At 48.7% G+C, this 14,049-nt stretch overlaps 1 protein-coding gene across 2 annotated transcripts; it reads left to right on the top strand.

The window, feature by feature from the left end:
- Positions 1 to 1,603: 1,603 nt before the first annotated feature.
- Fcer2 (Fc epsilon receptor II) lies at positions 1,604 to 13,339 on the top strand. 2 transcript variants are annotated; one of them, XM_021170386.2, is made up of 12 exons: positions 1,604 to 1,678; positions 4,257 to 4,359; positions 5,335 to 5,454; positions 5,648 to 5,701; positions 6,617 to 6,679; positions 6,884 to 6,946; positions 7,131 to 7,193; positions 7,301 to 7,363; positions 7,471 to 7,560; positions 12,199 to 12,350; positions 12,472 to 12,578; positions 12,909 to 13,339. In XM_021170386.2, exons 2-12 carry the CDS (start codon positions 4,338 to 4,340, stop codon positions 13,105 to 13,107), a joined length of 996 nt encoding a protein of 331 aa, XP_021026045.1. In that variant the 5' UTR covers positions 1,604 to 1,678; positions 4,257 to 4,337; the 3' UTR covers positions 13,108 to 13,339. The 2 variants fall into 2 exon arrangements, with proteins under 2 accessions (XP_021026045.1, XP_021026046.1); XM_021170387.3 differs by lacking the exons at positions 1,604 to 1,678; positions 4,257 to 4,359 and adding an exon at positions 4,651 to 4,669.
- Positions 13,340 to 14,049: the final 710 nt, after the last annotated feature.

Here is a 14,049-nt window from a genome sequence, read left to right on the forward strand (position 1 = left end):
TAAACTATCTTGGGGTGACTCTAGCCAAGAAAGTGAAAGACTTGTACGATAAAAGTTGAAGGAATTATAAATAGACTAAAGAAGATATCAGACAATAAAAAGATCTCTCATGCTTGTTGGTCAGTGAGATTAATAATGTGAAAATGGCCATCCTACCAAAAGCAATCTACAGATTCAAAGCAATCCCCATCAAAATTCTAACACAATTCTTCACAGATCTTGAAAGGACTATTTTCAGCTTCATGAAACACACACACACACAGAGGAGGTTATTGCTAAAATAACTCTGAATAATGAAAAAAGCCTGCAGGAGTATCACCATCCCTGATTTCTCAAGTTGTACTAAAATCTATAGTAATAAAAACAGCATGGGGGGGACCCATGGCTCTACCTGCATCCATAGCAGAGGATTGCCTTATCTTGCATCAATGGGAGGGCAGCCCTTGGTCCTGTGGAGGCTCAATGATCCAGCGTAGGGGAATGCTAGGGCAGTGAGGCAGGAATGGGTGGGCCGGTGGGGGAGCACCTTTTTAGAAGCCAGGGGTGTGGTGGGGGATAGAGGTTTATGGAGGGGAAACCAGGAAGGGGGACAACATTTGAAATGTAAATAAATAAAATAACCAATAAAAAATGTGGAAAAAAAACAGCATGGCATTTGGCACAAAAAAAAAAAAAAACAGACATGTTGATCGATGGAATTCAACTGAAGACTCACATAAATCTACATACCTATAGACACTTGACTTTGATAGAGAAGTCAGAAATAGAAATACACACTGGGGGGTGGAGAAAACTATTGGCATGTCCCTCATCCCTTTTCTTTTTCTTCTGCCTTCTCCTCCTCTTTCTGTTCTGTATCTTTCTCATATATCTCTCTCCCCACTCTCCCTCCCTGTCCTCTTTCTCTTTGTTCACATCGCCTTTGTCTCTTTCTGTCTCTCACTCCTCTCTTCCTCTTCCCTCTCTCCCTCTGTCTCTTCTTTTTCTCGTTCTCTCACTCTTGTATTTCTCTCCCACACACCCCAATCTCTCTCCCTTTCTTATCATATCCTCCCTCCCTCCCTCTCTCTCTCTCTCTCTCTCTCTCTCTCTCTCTCTCTCTCTCTCTCTCTCTCTCTCTCTCTCTCTCTCTTTCGTATCTCTCTCACACATATACCTTTGCCCTTTTTCTTTCCCCCACTCTCCATCTCCCTCTTTCATTAGCTCACATGTCTTTCTTATACATCCTCTCTCCCTCCCTCTTCTCTTTTTCCCTCTCCTCTCCCCTCCTGTCTTTCCCCACAATCGTTCCACTTTCTCTCTATCTCTCTTCTCCCCCAACCACCCACACACACACAGAGATTCAGTCCACCACAGCTTTGATTCAGATCCAGGCTGTGCCATTTCCTTCCTTCTGCATTTCAAGAGTTCTGATTGGCATCGCTGACTCTCCAACAGTTTGCTTACCTGAGAAATAAAGGTAATAATAGCCCGGACTTCCCCAGGTTCTAGGGAGCACCAAAAAAGGCCTTGTGTGTGCTGTGGTCACCCAGGCGGTGAGCCCATAATTAGGTCTATAAAAATAGAAGCCATTAATGAGCTGCTCACAGAAGACTACTGTCTTCAACACACGAGCCTGAGCTACCTTAGCCAAGTGCCCCACATATTCCAGAAGGAGAAGGACAGACTTCAAGTTCAAGTGAGTTTGTATTTATATGTGGGTTACGTGTGTGTGTGTGTGTGTGTGTGTGTGTGTGTGTGTGTGTGTGTGTGTGTGTGTGGTATCTGTCTCTTTGTATCAGGAACTAGCTATGGGTACTGGATAACAAAGGTGCCTTGAAAGAAACTACCTTGCCCTAAGCCAAGAATGAGCCACAAGGAAGCCCAGCTGGCAAGCACAGGCAACGGTATGGACAGAATCAAGAGGCATATGGGTCTCAGCTTCGGTCCTATGGGCTTAGTCCTGGGCCTGAACCAGGCTTCTCCCTGGGTGAATGACCTGGTTTACTTCTTTACAAATGGAGTGAGCAACAATTTGACTCAATCTGTATGAAAAGCACAGTATAGGCACTAATTGATGCAAGGGGATCAATGCTTGTTTAATAAGATGCTGCAATCTAATTGCAGATTAAGATTTGTGGTTAAACTAGACAATGATCAGTGAAAGCTATTGTATGCCGTAGAAAGTTGTGTCCAAGGGGCAAGACTTCTCAGGTCAGAAAGACACTCTAGGAATGAGGTTTTGATACTCTGACTGTTAGAAGTCAACTCCCTCATAAACCCAAGTCACCAGACAGTGGAGCAACTGGAATACAAGATTCAGTGTTCCAGTGTCACCATATGTGTGTAGACAGATGGTTCACATTCTGGCACTTCAATTGCATGAGTTAGACTAACTCCCCCATTACCAGTCAGTGGTATACGGAGCATCTAATCCATGCTTTGCATACAAATAGGAGTCAAATTGCTGCTTCTAGGGCCCCAAATCATCTAGCTGCCCAGAGTGTGATGCCTTTAGCCTCTTCCTCTAATGGCAGAATCAGTTTAGGATGCTGTTAGGCAGAGAATAGCTACCCTACACCATTTTTTCCCTAAGGCTCAGAGAAAGCATGCAACCCGCCCTTAGTCATACAGCAAAGACAGTTGTTGACTGCTAGGCTTGCATGTGGTGTGCACCATTTTAAAGTCAAAGTGTAAAGAGCTCAGTTGGCTGTGTGCTTACTTTGATGCATGCATGAAGCCCTGGACTCCGTCTCTAGTACTACATAAACTGGACATGGTGGCACACACTTGAGAGGAAGAAGGAGGAGCGTCAGAAGTTCATTGATCTGGGCTATTCAAAACAAAACAAAACACCATCAGGAAGAGTTGAATTGAAACTGTATTTTAAATGTAAGAGCTGAAAAGTAGAGAGAAGGGCAGAAAATGCTATGGCACCATGGAGCCCTTAACCAAGACTGTACTCCGATCCAGTGGCATTCAGAGTGCTTATGGTGGAGGTTGCACACATTCAAAGTGGCATGTCACAACCCCATAGCATTGCTGAGTGTGCTGGACAAGGCTGGGAAGGAGGCTCAGTAGGTAAACTGCTTGCCCTGAAAACATGAGAACCCGAGTTCAGATCCCCAACACCTACAAAAACCCAGGCCCAGTGGTGTATGCCTGGAATCCCAATGCCAGTGAGGTGAACCTGAAAGGAACCTTAGAGTCCTGAGACTCACTGGTCTTCCTGCCTTGCCCAATTCACACACTCCAGGCCACTGAGAGAGCCTGTCTCAAAACAAACAAACAAACAAACAAAATACCTTCAGGGTAGGGGCTAGAGACAAGGTTCAATGGGTAAGCACTCTTAATGGGCAAGCAGCCCCCAAAGACAGATATATAGACAGATAGACAGACAGACAGATAGATTAGATGATAGATAGATAGATAGATAGATAGATAGATAGATAGATAGATAGATAAATGATAGATTATTAGATGATAGATAGATCCATCAATAGATGATAGATAGAGCAATAGATAGATAGATAGATAGATAGATAGATAGATAGATAGATAGATAGATAGGTAGATAGATAGATAGATAGATAGACAGGGTAGATATATGATAGATAGAGATAGATAGATAGATAGATAGATAGATAGATAGATAGATAGATAGTAATGAAAGCAAGTCAGGCATTAAAGCAAGCGAGGCATGATCATACGCAAGCATGAAAGCAAGCCTGTAATCCCAGTGCTGGGCCAAGAAGAGGAGACAGGATTGCTCGTCTTGCTGGCTGCTAACCTGGGTCCAGGCTCAGTGATAGGCTTGCCTCAGGAAATAAAGTAGAAAGTGATAGAGACAGACCATGATGTCCTCTTCTGGCCTCTGCACACATGTGCACAGGTATGTACAATCATACACAGGCACGAGTTACAGCAGACATGCATACATACGTGCACACATGCATGTACCTGAATGAACACATGCATCCACACTGATGCTGAACATTCCCCTTTTACATTTAAGAAAGACATTTCTAGCTTAAATCAGCAGCTGATATTGGAAATGGATGAGCAATTGCTTTGTGCCTCCTGTGTGGTATGTTCTGGGTACTCAACTTGTGGTCTCAGGCTTCCAGATCACATTCATCTCCCAAGATCACCATATTTCATTTTAACTTGCGGACCAAACAAAATCAGCCAAGGCTTCCAGAACCTTCAAGTCCCAGATGCTGTCCTACACCCATAATGAGAGTTTGACACCTTGTCCTAATGTCCATTGAAACCAGATCACTTCCAGAGCTGTGAGTGACTAGTGCCTTGGCAGGTAGTGCATGCCTCATCACTGAAAGGATCCAAACAAGACTGCCATGGAAGAAAATGAATACTCAGGTAGGAAGATTCCCAGGTGCCAATGCTGGCACTCATTTTGCTCAGGAGAGGGGGTGGCTCTTCAGTCCCTCTTTACCCAAGAGGGTGAATTCCCAAGAAGGGGCAGGAGGTAGAGTAGAGTGGGGGTTGAGCACTGACTGGTAACCGTGGCACACAGCCAGGTGGAACAGGGAAATTCAAGGCCCCTCCTTTCTGTGACTCAACACCTTCCCAACAAAACTCAGCTCCAGCTGGACAGCTGGGGGTCAGAGAGAGTTGAAAGCCAATTTGAACGGGAACTTGGAATTCAGAATGAATTCTCAAAACCAGGGTAAGGAAGAACTGGGAACCTGCATGGGAAAACATCCAGACAGAGCTTGGGAGCAGCTCGGGTGTTAGGGTGAAGTCTGAAGAGTGTGTGTGGTATCTAGGGGTTGGATTTTGATATGGGGCAAGAATTGGGATGTGGTGTCTTATAACTAGGGAAGGGGCTCGGGGTTGGGGACAGATAGGAGAGTTGTTAGGGCTTGATAATCAAGGGAGTTGGGAATCAGAACCAACTAGAAAAAAGAGCATCCCTCTAGAGTTGAGACTTGGGGACCCATCGGTGCAAGAGAAAAGGGTGGGTCTCAGCTTCTGGCTCTAAGTCTGTCTCTCTGGAAATGACCTGGACTGAAGTCAGACCCATTGTTTTCTGGAGTGTGGACAGACTCTAGCTGGATAGGCAAAAGTCCAGAGAGGCAGACTCAGAGACACACAGATGAGACATACATAGACCAGCTAAGGAGAATTGATGGGCATGCACCATACGGGTAGACACAGTGATGGACAGTTTGCACATACAGAAAAAGAAGGAAGCTGGGTCCATTGAGACCCTCTGCTTCTGGCAGGGCTCTAAACATTTTCCTTGGGTGTTGAGACTGAGTGATGGGGAAACAGTTAGGGGTGGAGCCCATACCCACATGTGCCCATCAATATTCTCCATGCTACCAACAGGATACTGGGAACCTCCTAGAAAGCGTTGCTGCTGTGCAAGACGTGGGACACAGCTCATGTTGGTGGGGATGCTGAGCACAGCAATGTGGGCTGGCCTGCTGGCCCTGCTTCTTCTGTGGCGTAAGGACATCTGCAGCCCCGTAGCTCCTCAACCTGCTGAGACATTCTGCTCCCATCCCCATGCTACCTGCTCTCCCCATCTTCTATTTCACACCTTAATGTCTCCTGTCATCCAGCATCCCTGATCCACCTTCTACCCCTCAACACCAGCTGATAAATAACTGTCCTCCTTGTCTAATCCTCTTCCCCCTAGACTGGGAAACGGAGAAGAATCTAAAACAGCTGGGAGACACTGCAATTCAGAATGGTATGGAAGGGTCAAGATGGGTTAACAGAAGTGCGGGTTGGGATAGTCAGCTACTGTCATTTTCCTGCCGCTGACCACTGTGGGGGTTGCCTCAATGGTACCCTCTCCATAGGGAACCAATGGATAACCTCTATCTCGGTAGAAAACTTCTTCAAAATCTAGAGAAGCAAGGTTGTCTCTCATATGATATCTGCTCAGATGGCAGGGTTCACAAAACCACTTGAGCCTCCCTTTACCCTTCTGTACCATGGGTGTGAGCTACTAAGTGAAGAAAGAAAGAGAGAGAACACCTTGAAAGCTGGGGGTGCAGTTCAGTCGGCAAAGCACATGCCCTGGGTCCCATCCCCAGTGCTGAGTAACTGGGCACTGCAGTGCATACTTGTGACCCCAGCAATTGAAAAGTGGAGGCAGGAGGATAGAAAGCTGGAGTTCCAGACCAGCCTGAGTTACATGAGACCTGTCTTCAAAAATGAAAGAAAGAGAAAGGAAGGTGGGGAGGAAAGCCCTCAGAAAACATGGCTACTGCTCTCACATTTAATCCCAAAGGAAAAGGAGGACATACCTGATTGTTCAGTTCTAGCCTGTACCTCATGTGCTCCACCTCTCCCTTGCTTCAGGCAAAATGTATATATTCTAAAGTAAAGGCTGCAGTTATTGTGGTGATGTGAAAGAGGTCCCTGAACTGAGGGTTGGGGTGAAGTACAGCCCCAACCTTAACTGGATGCCTTAACTGGGTATGGGGGTGCAAGTGTGGCTGTTGTGTCAGGAGGTTGAGGCAGGAGGACTGCAAGTGTGAAAGCAGTATGAACTGCAAAGTGGGAAAGGAGAAAGAGGGAGGAAAGGGGGGAGGGATGTATGGAAAGTGGGTCTTTGTGATTCTTAAAAATACCTTTCTTCTTCCTCCCTCTGTCCCAGTCTCTCATGTTACCAAGGACTTACAAAAATTCCAGAGTAATCAGTTGGCCCAGAAGTCCCAGGGTGAGCCAGCCACCTCCTGTCAGTTTGGGTTGGGGAAGGAGAAAAAGGCTGAAATGGCCTTGGATAGTCAGTGGTGGTTATCCATGCATGCCCTGCTGCAAACCACACAGCAAAGAGACAGCCTTAGGGGCCATGGGGGAAGAGGTGGAGGCAGGGGACACTCTCCAGGAACCTTGTCATCACTGAGTTCTGCTCTATGGGCAGCTGTTCAGATGTCACAAAACTTGCAAGAACTTCAAGCTGAACAGAAGCAAATGAAAGCTCAAGGTAAGTCAGGATGGGAGGAAGCAGGAAGCCTCTCATCCCATCCCAAGAACCACATGGACATAGGGGGCTGGAGGACAGGGTCAGGATTGGGGGTGGGGGTGAAAGGAAGGAGAAGAGAGGGAGAGGAGGACCCATAAGCAGCATCTCAGGGTGACCACTCTGAGACCAGACATGAACCTTTCAGACTCTCAGCTCTCCCAGAACCTGAACAAACTCCAGGAGGATCTAATCAACGTCAGATCCCAGAGTGAGACATGGAAAGATCAGGGGAAATGGGGCAAACTGAGTGGGAAGGCGTGATGCTGGGAGATGCCAGTCAGTGTCTGAATCTGCACCAATATCCACACCTTTCAGACTCGGAACTCTCCCAGAACCTGAACAGACTCAAAGACGATCTAGTCAACATCAAATCCCTGGGTGAGACTTTATTGGCCAGGGGAAAAGGGCAAACCGAGGGGGAAGGAAGCAGTCCTTAGAGATGCCAGTCAGTCCCTGAATGCTGTACCCATCCCTGGTCTCTCTAGGCTTGAATGAGAAGCGCACAGCCTCAGATTCTCTAGAGAAACTCCAGGAAGAGGTGGCAAAGCTGTGGATAGAGATACTGATTTCAAAGGGTGAGCCCGACCTACCGTCAATGGTGTCCTGTAACCAAATACTATGACATTCTGTGTGTGCCAAGTGAGGTGTCTGTGCTGACACAATTGTGTGGCACGGTGTGACTGACTGAGGTTTTGTGTGATGTTCGTGGATCTGAGTTGATGTGGGGACCAAGACAGATAGGAACATAGAAGAACACCCTCTGCTGGTGGGGGTGAGGTCCACACTGCCTTCCTCCTCCAGGATAAAGCTAACCACCACTAGCTTTCCTCCATTCCAGTTGTCTGCCCAGCCAGGCAGGAAGACGTGGTCCTCAGGACAGAGGGACAGCTCCGTGTTGTGACCCCTGGAAGCAGCCTGAGGAGTTTCCTCAACTCTCTAGGGATCTCAACTCAAGTAAAACAGGATCTTTATCATTGATTCAGAAAAGAATTTCAGGACAATCCAATGTGATGAAGAATTGGAGTGAATTGAAGAATTCACAACTCCAATGTGAAGAATTGGAGTTTATCCAGAGAGATTTTAACAGGAATTTTTTTAATTATTTTTACATTTTATTTACTTTATGCGCATATATGCGTGGAGGAAATGCATGCCATGGCACGTGTGTGGAGGTCAGAGGACAACTTTCAGGAGTTGGCTCTCTCCTTCTACCACTTAGGTTCTGGCAAATGAACTCAGCTCTTCATACTTAGCAGCAAGCTTCTTTAGCCACTGAGACATCTACTAGCCCTCATGGAGAGGTAAGCGCAAGAGTTAAGAGAAAGAATGGGTCCTTAAGAAGGAAAGACAGAGCCAAGTGGGGGCTTCTCAGGCAGCAGCATCTTGCTCTCTCTAGTAATCATAGGTGGGATTTGGTGGGGTTTGAGGTTATCTTCAAAGGCCTGTTAAAGGGGTGTGTGTGTGTGTGTGTGTGTGTGTGTGTGTGTATGTGTGTGTGTGTGTGTTGGTGGCAATAGGGTGGGGATATGGGTGTGTATTGATATGTGTGTTTATGTGGGGGGGTGTATGTGGTGTAGGGGGGATGGGGAGATGTGTACATGCGGCATGGTACATGTATAGAAGTCAGAGGACAGTCTCAGGTGTCAGTCCTTGCCTTCCATCTTGTTTGAGATAGGATCTGTTGCTGTTATCCATTGCACATGCCAGGCTAGCTGGCTCACGAGTACCCAGAGGTTCTCCTGCCTCTGCCTCACACCTTGCCATGGGGTGCTAGGATTTCAGATTCACGCTGCCATGTCTGGTTTTAACCAGATCTGGGGATCCAAACTGAGGTCCTCATGCTTGCTCAGCCCAGTGAATTTAAATAAAGCCAGGGCAGTTCCCAAGAGGGTGACAATTGGCGAGGTGAGAGATCCACAGAGGTGCAAGAAGACAGGATGTTTTTTTACTGCAGACAGAACCAACAGTCTTGTTTGGTAGTCCTAGGACATAGTTGGCAGAGGAATGAAGTCCAACCTGAGATCATTGTTCACTGTTGTCTTAATATAAAATATCCATATGTGGAAAGAGTATAGAGATATCTGTGCATTGTCTCTATGCGGGCAGCCTTCAAAGCAAATGCTAAGTGTGCTGAAAGTCCTGCCTCTCTGCTGTGGAGAGGCTCCTGCCAGACTCCAGCATGAGGGGCTCCTTTCCTTTTCCATGTTCCCCTAATCCTGTAACATCTCCTCTCCTTCTGTGCCACCTCACCCTCTCCACAGCAGCCTCCCTAGGCTGACCCCCTCAGTGCTAAGGGACATCCCTAGACTGGCCCACTCAGTGCTAAGGGACATCCCTAGACTGGCCCACTCAGTGCTAAGGGACATGACTGAAACCTCCAGGGATAGCACAGATGGTAGAAATGTCAACCTCAGCAGGCCAACTAGCTTGCAGCAAAAGCCACTGCAGCACCTGTAACATGGGATAAAAATGAGGTTGCTGTGCCACCCTCCCTGAACCGGTGCCTCTTTGCCCTTGACTTTTCTCCTTTCCACTTCTGGAGAGTCCCAACGGCCCCACAGGGATAAGAGAAGGGGAAGGAAGTTTGCTTGGTCAGAAGGAGTTCCCATCCCCTGGGACATGTGGCTCTGGGGATCCCAGCAGAAAACCCCTGTGGTTTCTTGAGGTAGAGGATGAGGGGACTCTAGGTCATGGTCATTGCTCACAGACTTCCCACCACTTGCCCTTTCTCTTAGTACACTCCTGGGTATACACCACATACACAAATACAACACACCTCACATATACATACATATACACCACATGCACACCACACATATACATAACACACGTCACATATATACACACACACAACATACATCACACTACATACACACCTCATACATACATGCATCACACATACAGACCACAAACACACACATCACATACACACACACCACATCTACAGACCACATAAGCACACACCAAATATACACATACACAGACCACATCACACACAACATTCACATACCACACACAGAGCACACACGTACTACATACACATATACTCTCTCTGCTTCCTACCTCACCACAGGAGAACTAGAATTACTGATGCAGTCATCTACAAGATCCAAACTCGGCCCCGGTGCTCACTCGGTGCTTTACCCACTGAGGCATCTCCCACATACAAATCTGAGCTCAGCTCTGGGTCTCTGTCTCTCTCTGTCTTTCTCTGTCTCTCTCTCTCTCTCTCTCTCCCTGTCTCTCTGTCTCTTTCTCTCTGTCTCTCTCTGTCTCTCTCTTTCTCTCTCTGTCTCTCTGTGTCTGTGTGTGTGTCTGTGTGTATGGGTGTGTATGGGTGTGTGTGTGGGTGTTGTGTATGTGTGTGTGTGTATTGTGATGTGTGTGGAGGGTGTGGGTGTGTATATGTGGTGTGTGATGTGGGGGTGTGGGGGTGTATGTGTGGTGTGGTGTGTGTGTGTATGTGGATATATATGTGGTGTGTGATGTGTTGGGGGGTAAGGGTGTATTGTGGTTTGTGTGATGTGAGGGGAGGTGGGTGTGTATTGTGGTGTGTGTGTGTGTGTGGTATGGGTGTGTATGTGGGTACATATGTGTGGTGTGGTGTGTGTCTGTGTGTGTGAGGTATGTGTTTCTATCCCTCCCTGCCTCCCTCCTTTACTTACTCTTTTCATTCCTTTCCTTTTGATTTTTTTCAAATATCCTTTGAATAGCTTTAATATCTATTTTATTTTTAATTATGAGGCAGGGGTGTGGGTACTGTGTAAGTGAGTTCTGAGTTTCACATCTGCCGAGACCAGATGCAAAGAGCTGGAGTTACAGGCAGGTGTGAGCGGTCTGATGTGGGTACTAGGAACAGAACCTGAGTCCTCTAAAAGAGCAATACATGCTCTTAATTTCTGCTTTGACTGACTGGGGTCTGTAGGGGTGGTGCTGAGGCTAAAGTGTCTGTGGGGGTGAGGTAGGTGAGGTCTCTGTGGAGCTGGAAGGTAGCTGAGGTATCTGGGGGGTGAGGTAGGTGAGGTGTCTGTGGAGCTGGAAGGTAGGTGAGGTATCTGGGGGGTGAGGTAGGTGAGGTATCTGGGGGGTGAGGTAGGTGAGGTATCTGGGGGGTGAGGTAGGTGAGGTATCTGGGGGGTGAGGTAGGTGAGGTGTCTGTGGGGGTGAGGTAGGTGAGGCATCTGGGGGGTGAGGTAGGTGAGGTGTCTGTGGGGGTGAGGTAGGTGAGGTATCTGGGGGGTGAGGTAGGTGAGGTGTCTGTGGGGGTGAGGTAGGTGAGGTATCTGGGGGGTGAGGTAGGTGAGGTGTCTGTGGGGGTGAGGTAGGTGAGGTCTCTGGGGGGTGAGGTAGGTGAGGTGTCTGTGGGGGTGAGGTAGGTGAGGTCTCTGGGGGGTGAGGTAGGTGAGGTATCTGGGGGGTGAGGTAGGTGAGGTATCTGGGGGGTGAGGTAGCTGAGGTATCTGGGGGGTGAGGTAGCTGAGGTATCTGGGGGGTGAGGTAGCTGAGGTATCTGGGGGGTGAGGTAGCTGAGGTATCTGGGGGGTGAGGTAGCTGAGGTATCTGGGGGGTGAGGTAGGTGAGGTATCTGGGGGGTGAGGTAGGTGAGGTGTCTGTGGGGGTGGGGATGGCTGAGATCTCTTTGGGAGTAGAGGAAAACTGAGGTGTCTGTGAGGTAGGGAGTATCTGAGTAACTGGGTATGGGGGTAGTAGAGTATCTGTGGAGGCAGGGGAAGCTGAGGTATCTATGGGGGTGAGGGGTAGTTGAGGTATCTTTGGGGATGAAATGTGGCTGATGTGTCTATGGAGATGGCTCTGGTAGTTAGGGTATTGCTAACCATGGAAGTGTTTGTTAGATGCTAGTAACTTTGGAAGTGGAAGTGTTTCATAATGCTGGTGGCTGAGTTGTGGTTGGCCTTGGCTGTTGGTTTCTGGCCCCAGTATGTGAGGTATTTATGTTGAGGTTAGTGACAAGTGCCATTCTGCTAACCACTGAGGTATCTGTGGTGATAGTTCTAGTGACTGAGAAGGTCTCACACCAAAGAACTGGCCACTTTTGGAGATTCCACGCAGGAAGCAATCTGCAGACTGGCATGGTTGGGCTTTAAGCTTGGAGGGACAGGACAGTTCCTCCAGCCCAGATCCCTGGGTGACTGCAGGAGAGACATTACCCACCACAGTGTTCCTGAGCCTCTCTTCAATGTGTGACCCCCCAGGAACTGCATGCAACATATGTCCCAAGAACTGGCTCCATTTCCAACAGAAGTGCTACTATTTTGGCAAGGGCTCCAAGCAGTGGATCCAGGCCAGGTTCACCTGCAGTGACCTGCAAGGGCGACTAGTCAGCATCCACAGCCAAAAGGAACAGGTGCTTGGGCTCTGGAGACCTGGGTGGCAGCAGGGTGGCAGTGGGTGGCGGGGAGTGGCACATAGGATCCCACCCTGGCCTTCTGGAATGGATGGCAGGGACCATATCCATCTCCACTTAGGACTTCCTGATGCAACACATCAACAAGAAGGATTCCTGGATTGGCCTCCAGGATCTCAATATGGAGGGAGAGTTTGTATGGTCGGACGGGAGCCCTGTGGGTTATAGGTAAGGGGAACTCTGGGAAACAAGTGAGGTAAGAGAAACACAGTCTGGGGCTCAGGGAGAGGGCGCTATGGGCTACAGAAGAAGGAAATTCCTAGACCTCCTCAGCTATAAGGATAAGGATGAAGGACCCGAGGAAGCAAGCAGCAACCACAGACTGGAAAGGTGGTTCTCCGGCTGCATAGGTGGAGGGGGTACAGAAATGGAGGTGGCCAGGGTACAGATCCCCAAAGGTGGAATCGGTGCTATGGAAGGAGGCTAGTGGGGGAGGGTCTGCAGAGAAGGGACACCTCCCTAATCACATCCTATGACTGGCGGTGTTTCTTGTTCCAGCAACTGGAATCCAGGGGAGCCCAATAACGGGGGCCAGGGTGAGGACTGTGTGATGATGCGGGGATCCGGCCATTGGAACGACGCCTTCTGCCGCAGCTACTTGGATGCATGGGTGTGTGAGCAGCTGGCAACATGTGAGCTATCTGCCCCCTTAGCCTCTGTGACTCCAACAAGACCCACCCCAAAAAGTGAACCCTGACAAACTTCTGCTCGCCCTCTTCTGGATTTCTCCTCTACCTTTATCGTGGAAGCAGCTGGGCCCTGAGGATACCCTATCAGGGCCCAGGGTCCTCTCTGTGACCGAGGGCTTTGACTATGTTCCCACCCATACTGAAGCAGCTGGTGGATGCCAGCTCCTGCCAGCTACCCAGAAAGCCTCTCTAGCTCTCCAGCTAAGCTGGCCATCCCATTCCATCTGCCCTCCTCAAACCTGGGCCCCAGCCTTGCTAGCTCCCCGACTACGGGCATGCATGTGGACAGCTGAGCCAACCAGGGAGCTGCTGAGAACAGAGATTTCGAAGGCTTCTTTTACAGCCCCCACCTCCTATCAAGTTCCCCACTTCCTCCCCCTCGGCATCAGAGAATAGGGGTTCCCTTTCGCTGGGATCTGGAATGAGTCCTCCCATCAAGTTTGCATCAGTGGTCCCCAGTAATCCGACCCTCCTTGGAGGCTGCACCAGGTGTGCTCCTGGTGCGGGAGGTATTGAAGGAACTCTAAGCAGCTCCAGCATGATGAGCTTGGCTCGATCTGGTAGGCCTGGCCCTTCTCTCCCATTCCCTCTACCTTACTAAAGGCTCTTAGATAACATTCCCAAAGCTAGCCCACAAGGTCTATTCCCTTATTTGGCCACTTCCTCCTCCTGAGGCTGACTACAAGGTCCAGCTATCCAAGTATTGAAGTCTAACAATCAAAAGCCCCCTTTGTCTCAACTAAGTAGCATGCCCAATCAAAATACAGCATCGCATCATAGCCCAGTCTAACAGACCACCCTTTTTCTCTTCATAAAATTACACCTGCAACTGGGCGTGGTGGCACACGCCTTTAATCCCAGCACTTGGGAGGCAGAGGCAGGCAAATTTCTGAGTTCAAGGCCAGTCTGGTCTACAGAGTGAGTTCCAGGACAGCCAGGGCTACAGAGAG

The sequence above is a fragment of the Mus caroli genome, unplaced genomic scaffold (genome assembly GCF_978045245.1).
Source record: "Mus caroli unplaced genomic scaffold, Mus_caroli_1 scaffold_10, whole genome shotgun sequence".
In the NCBI taxonomy this organism is placed as follows: domain Eukaryota; kingdom Metazoa; phylum Chordata; class Mammalia; order Rodentia; family Muridae; genus Mus; species Mus caroli.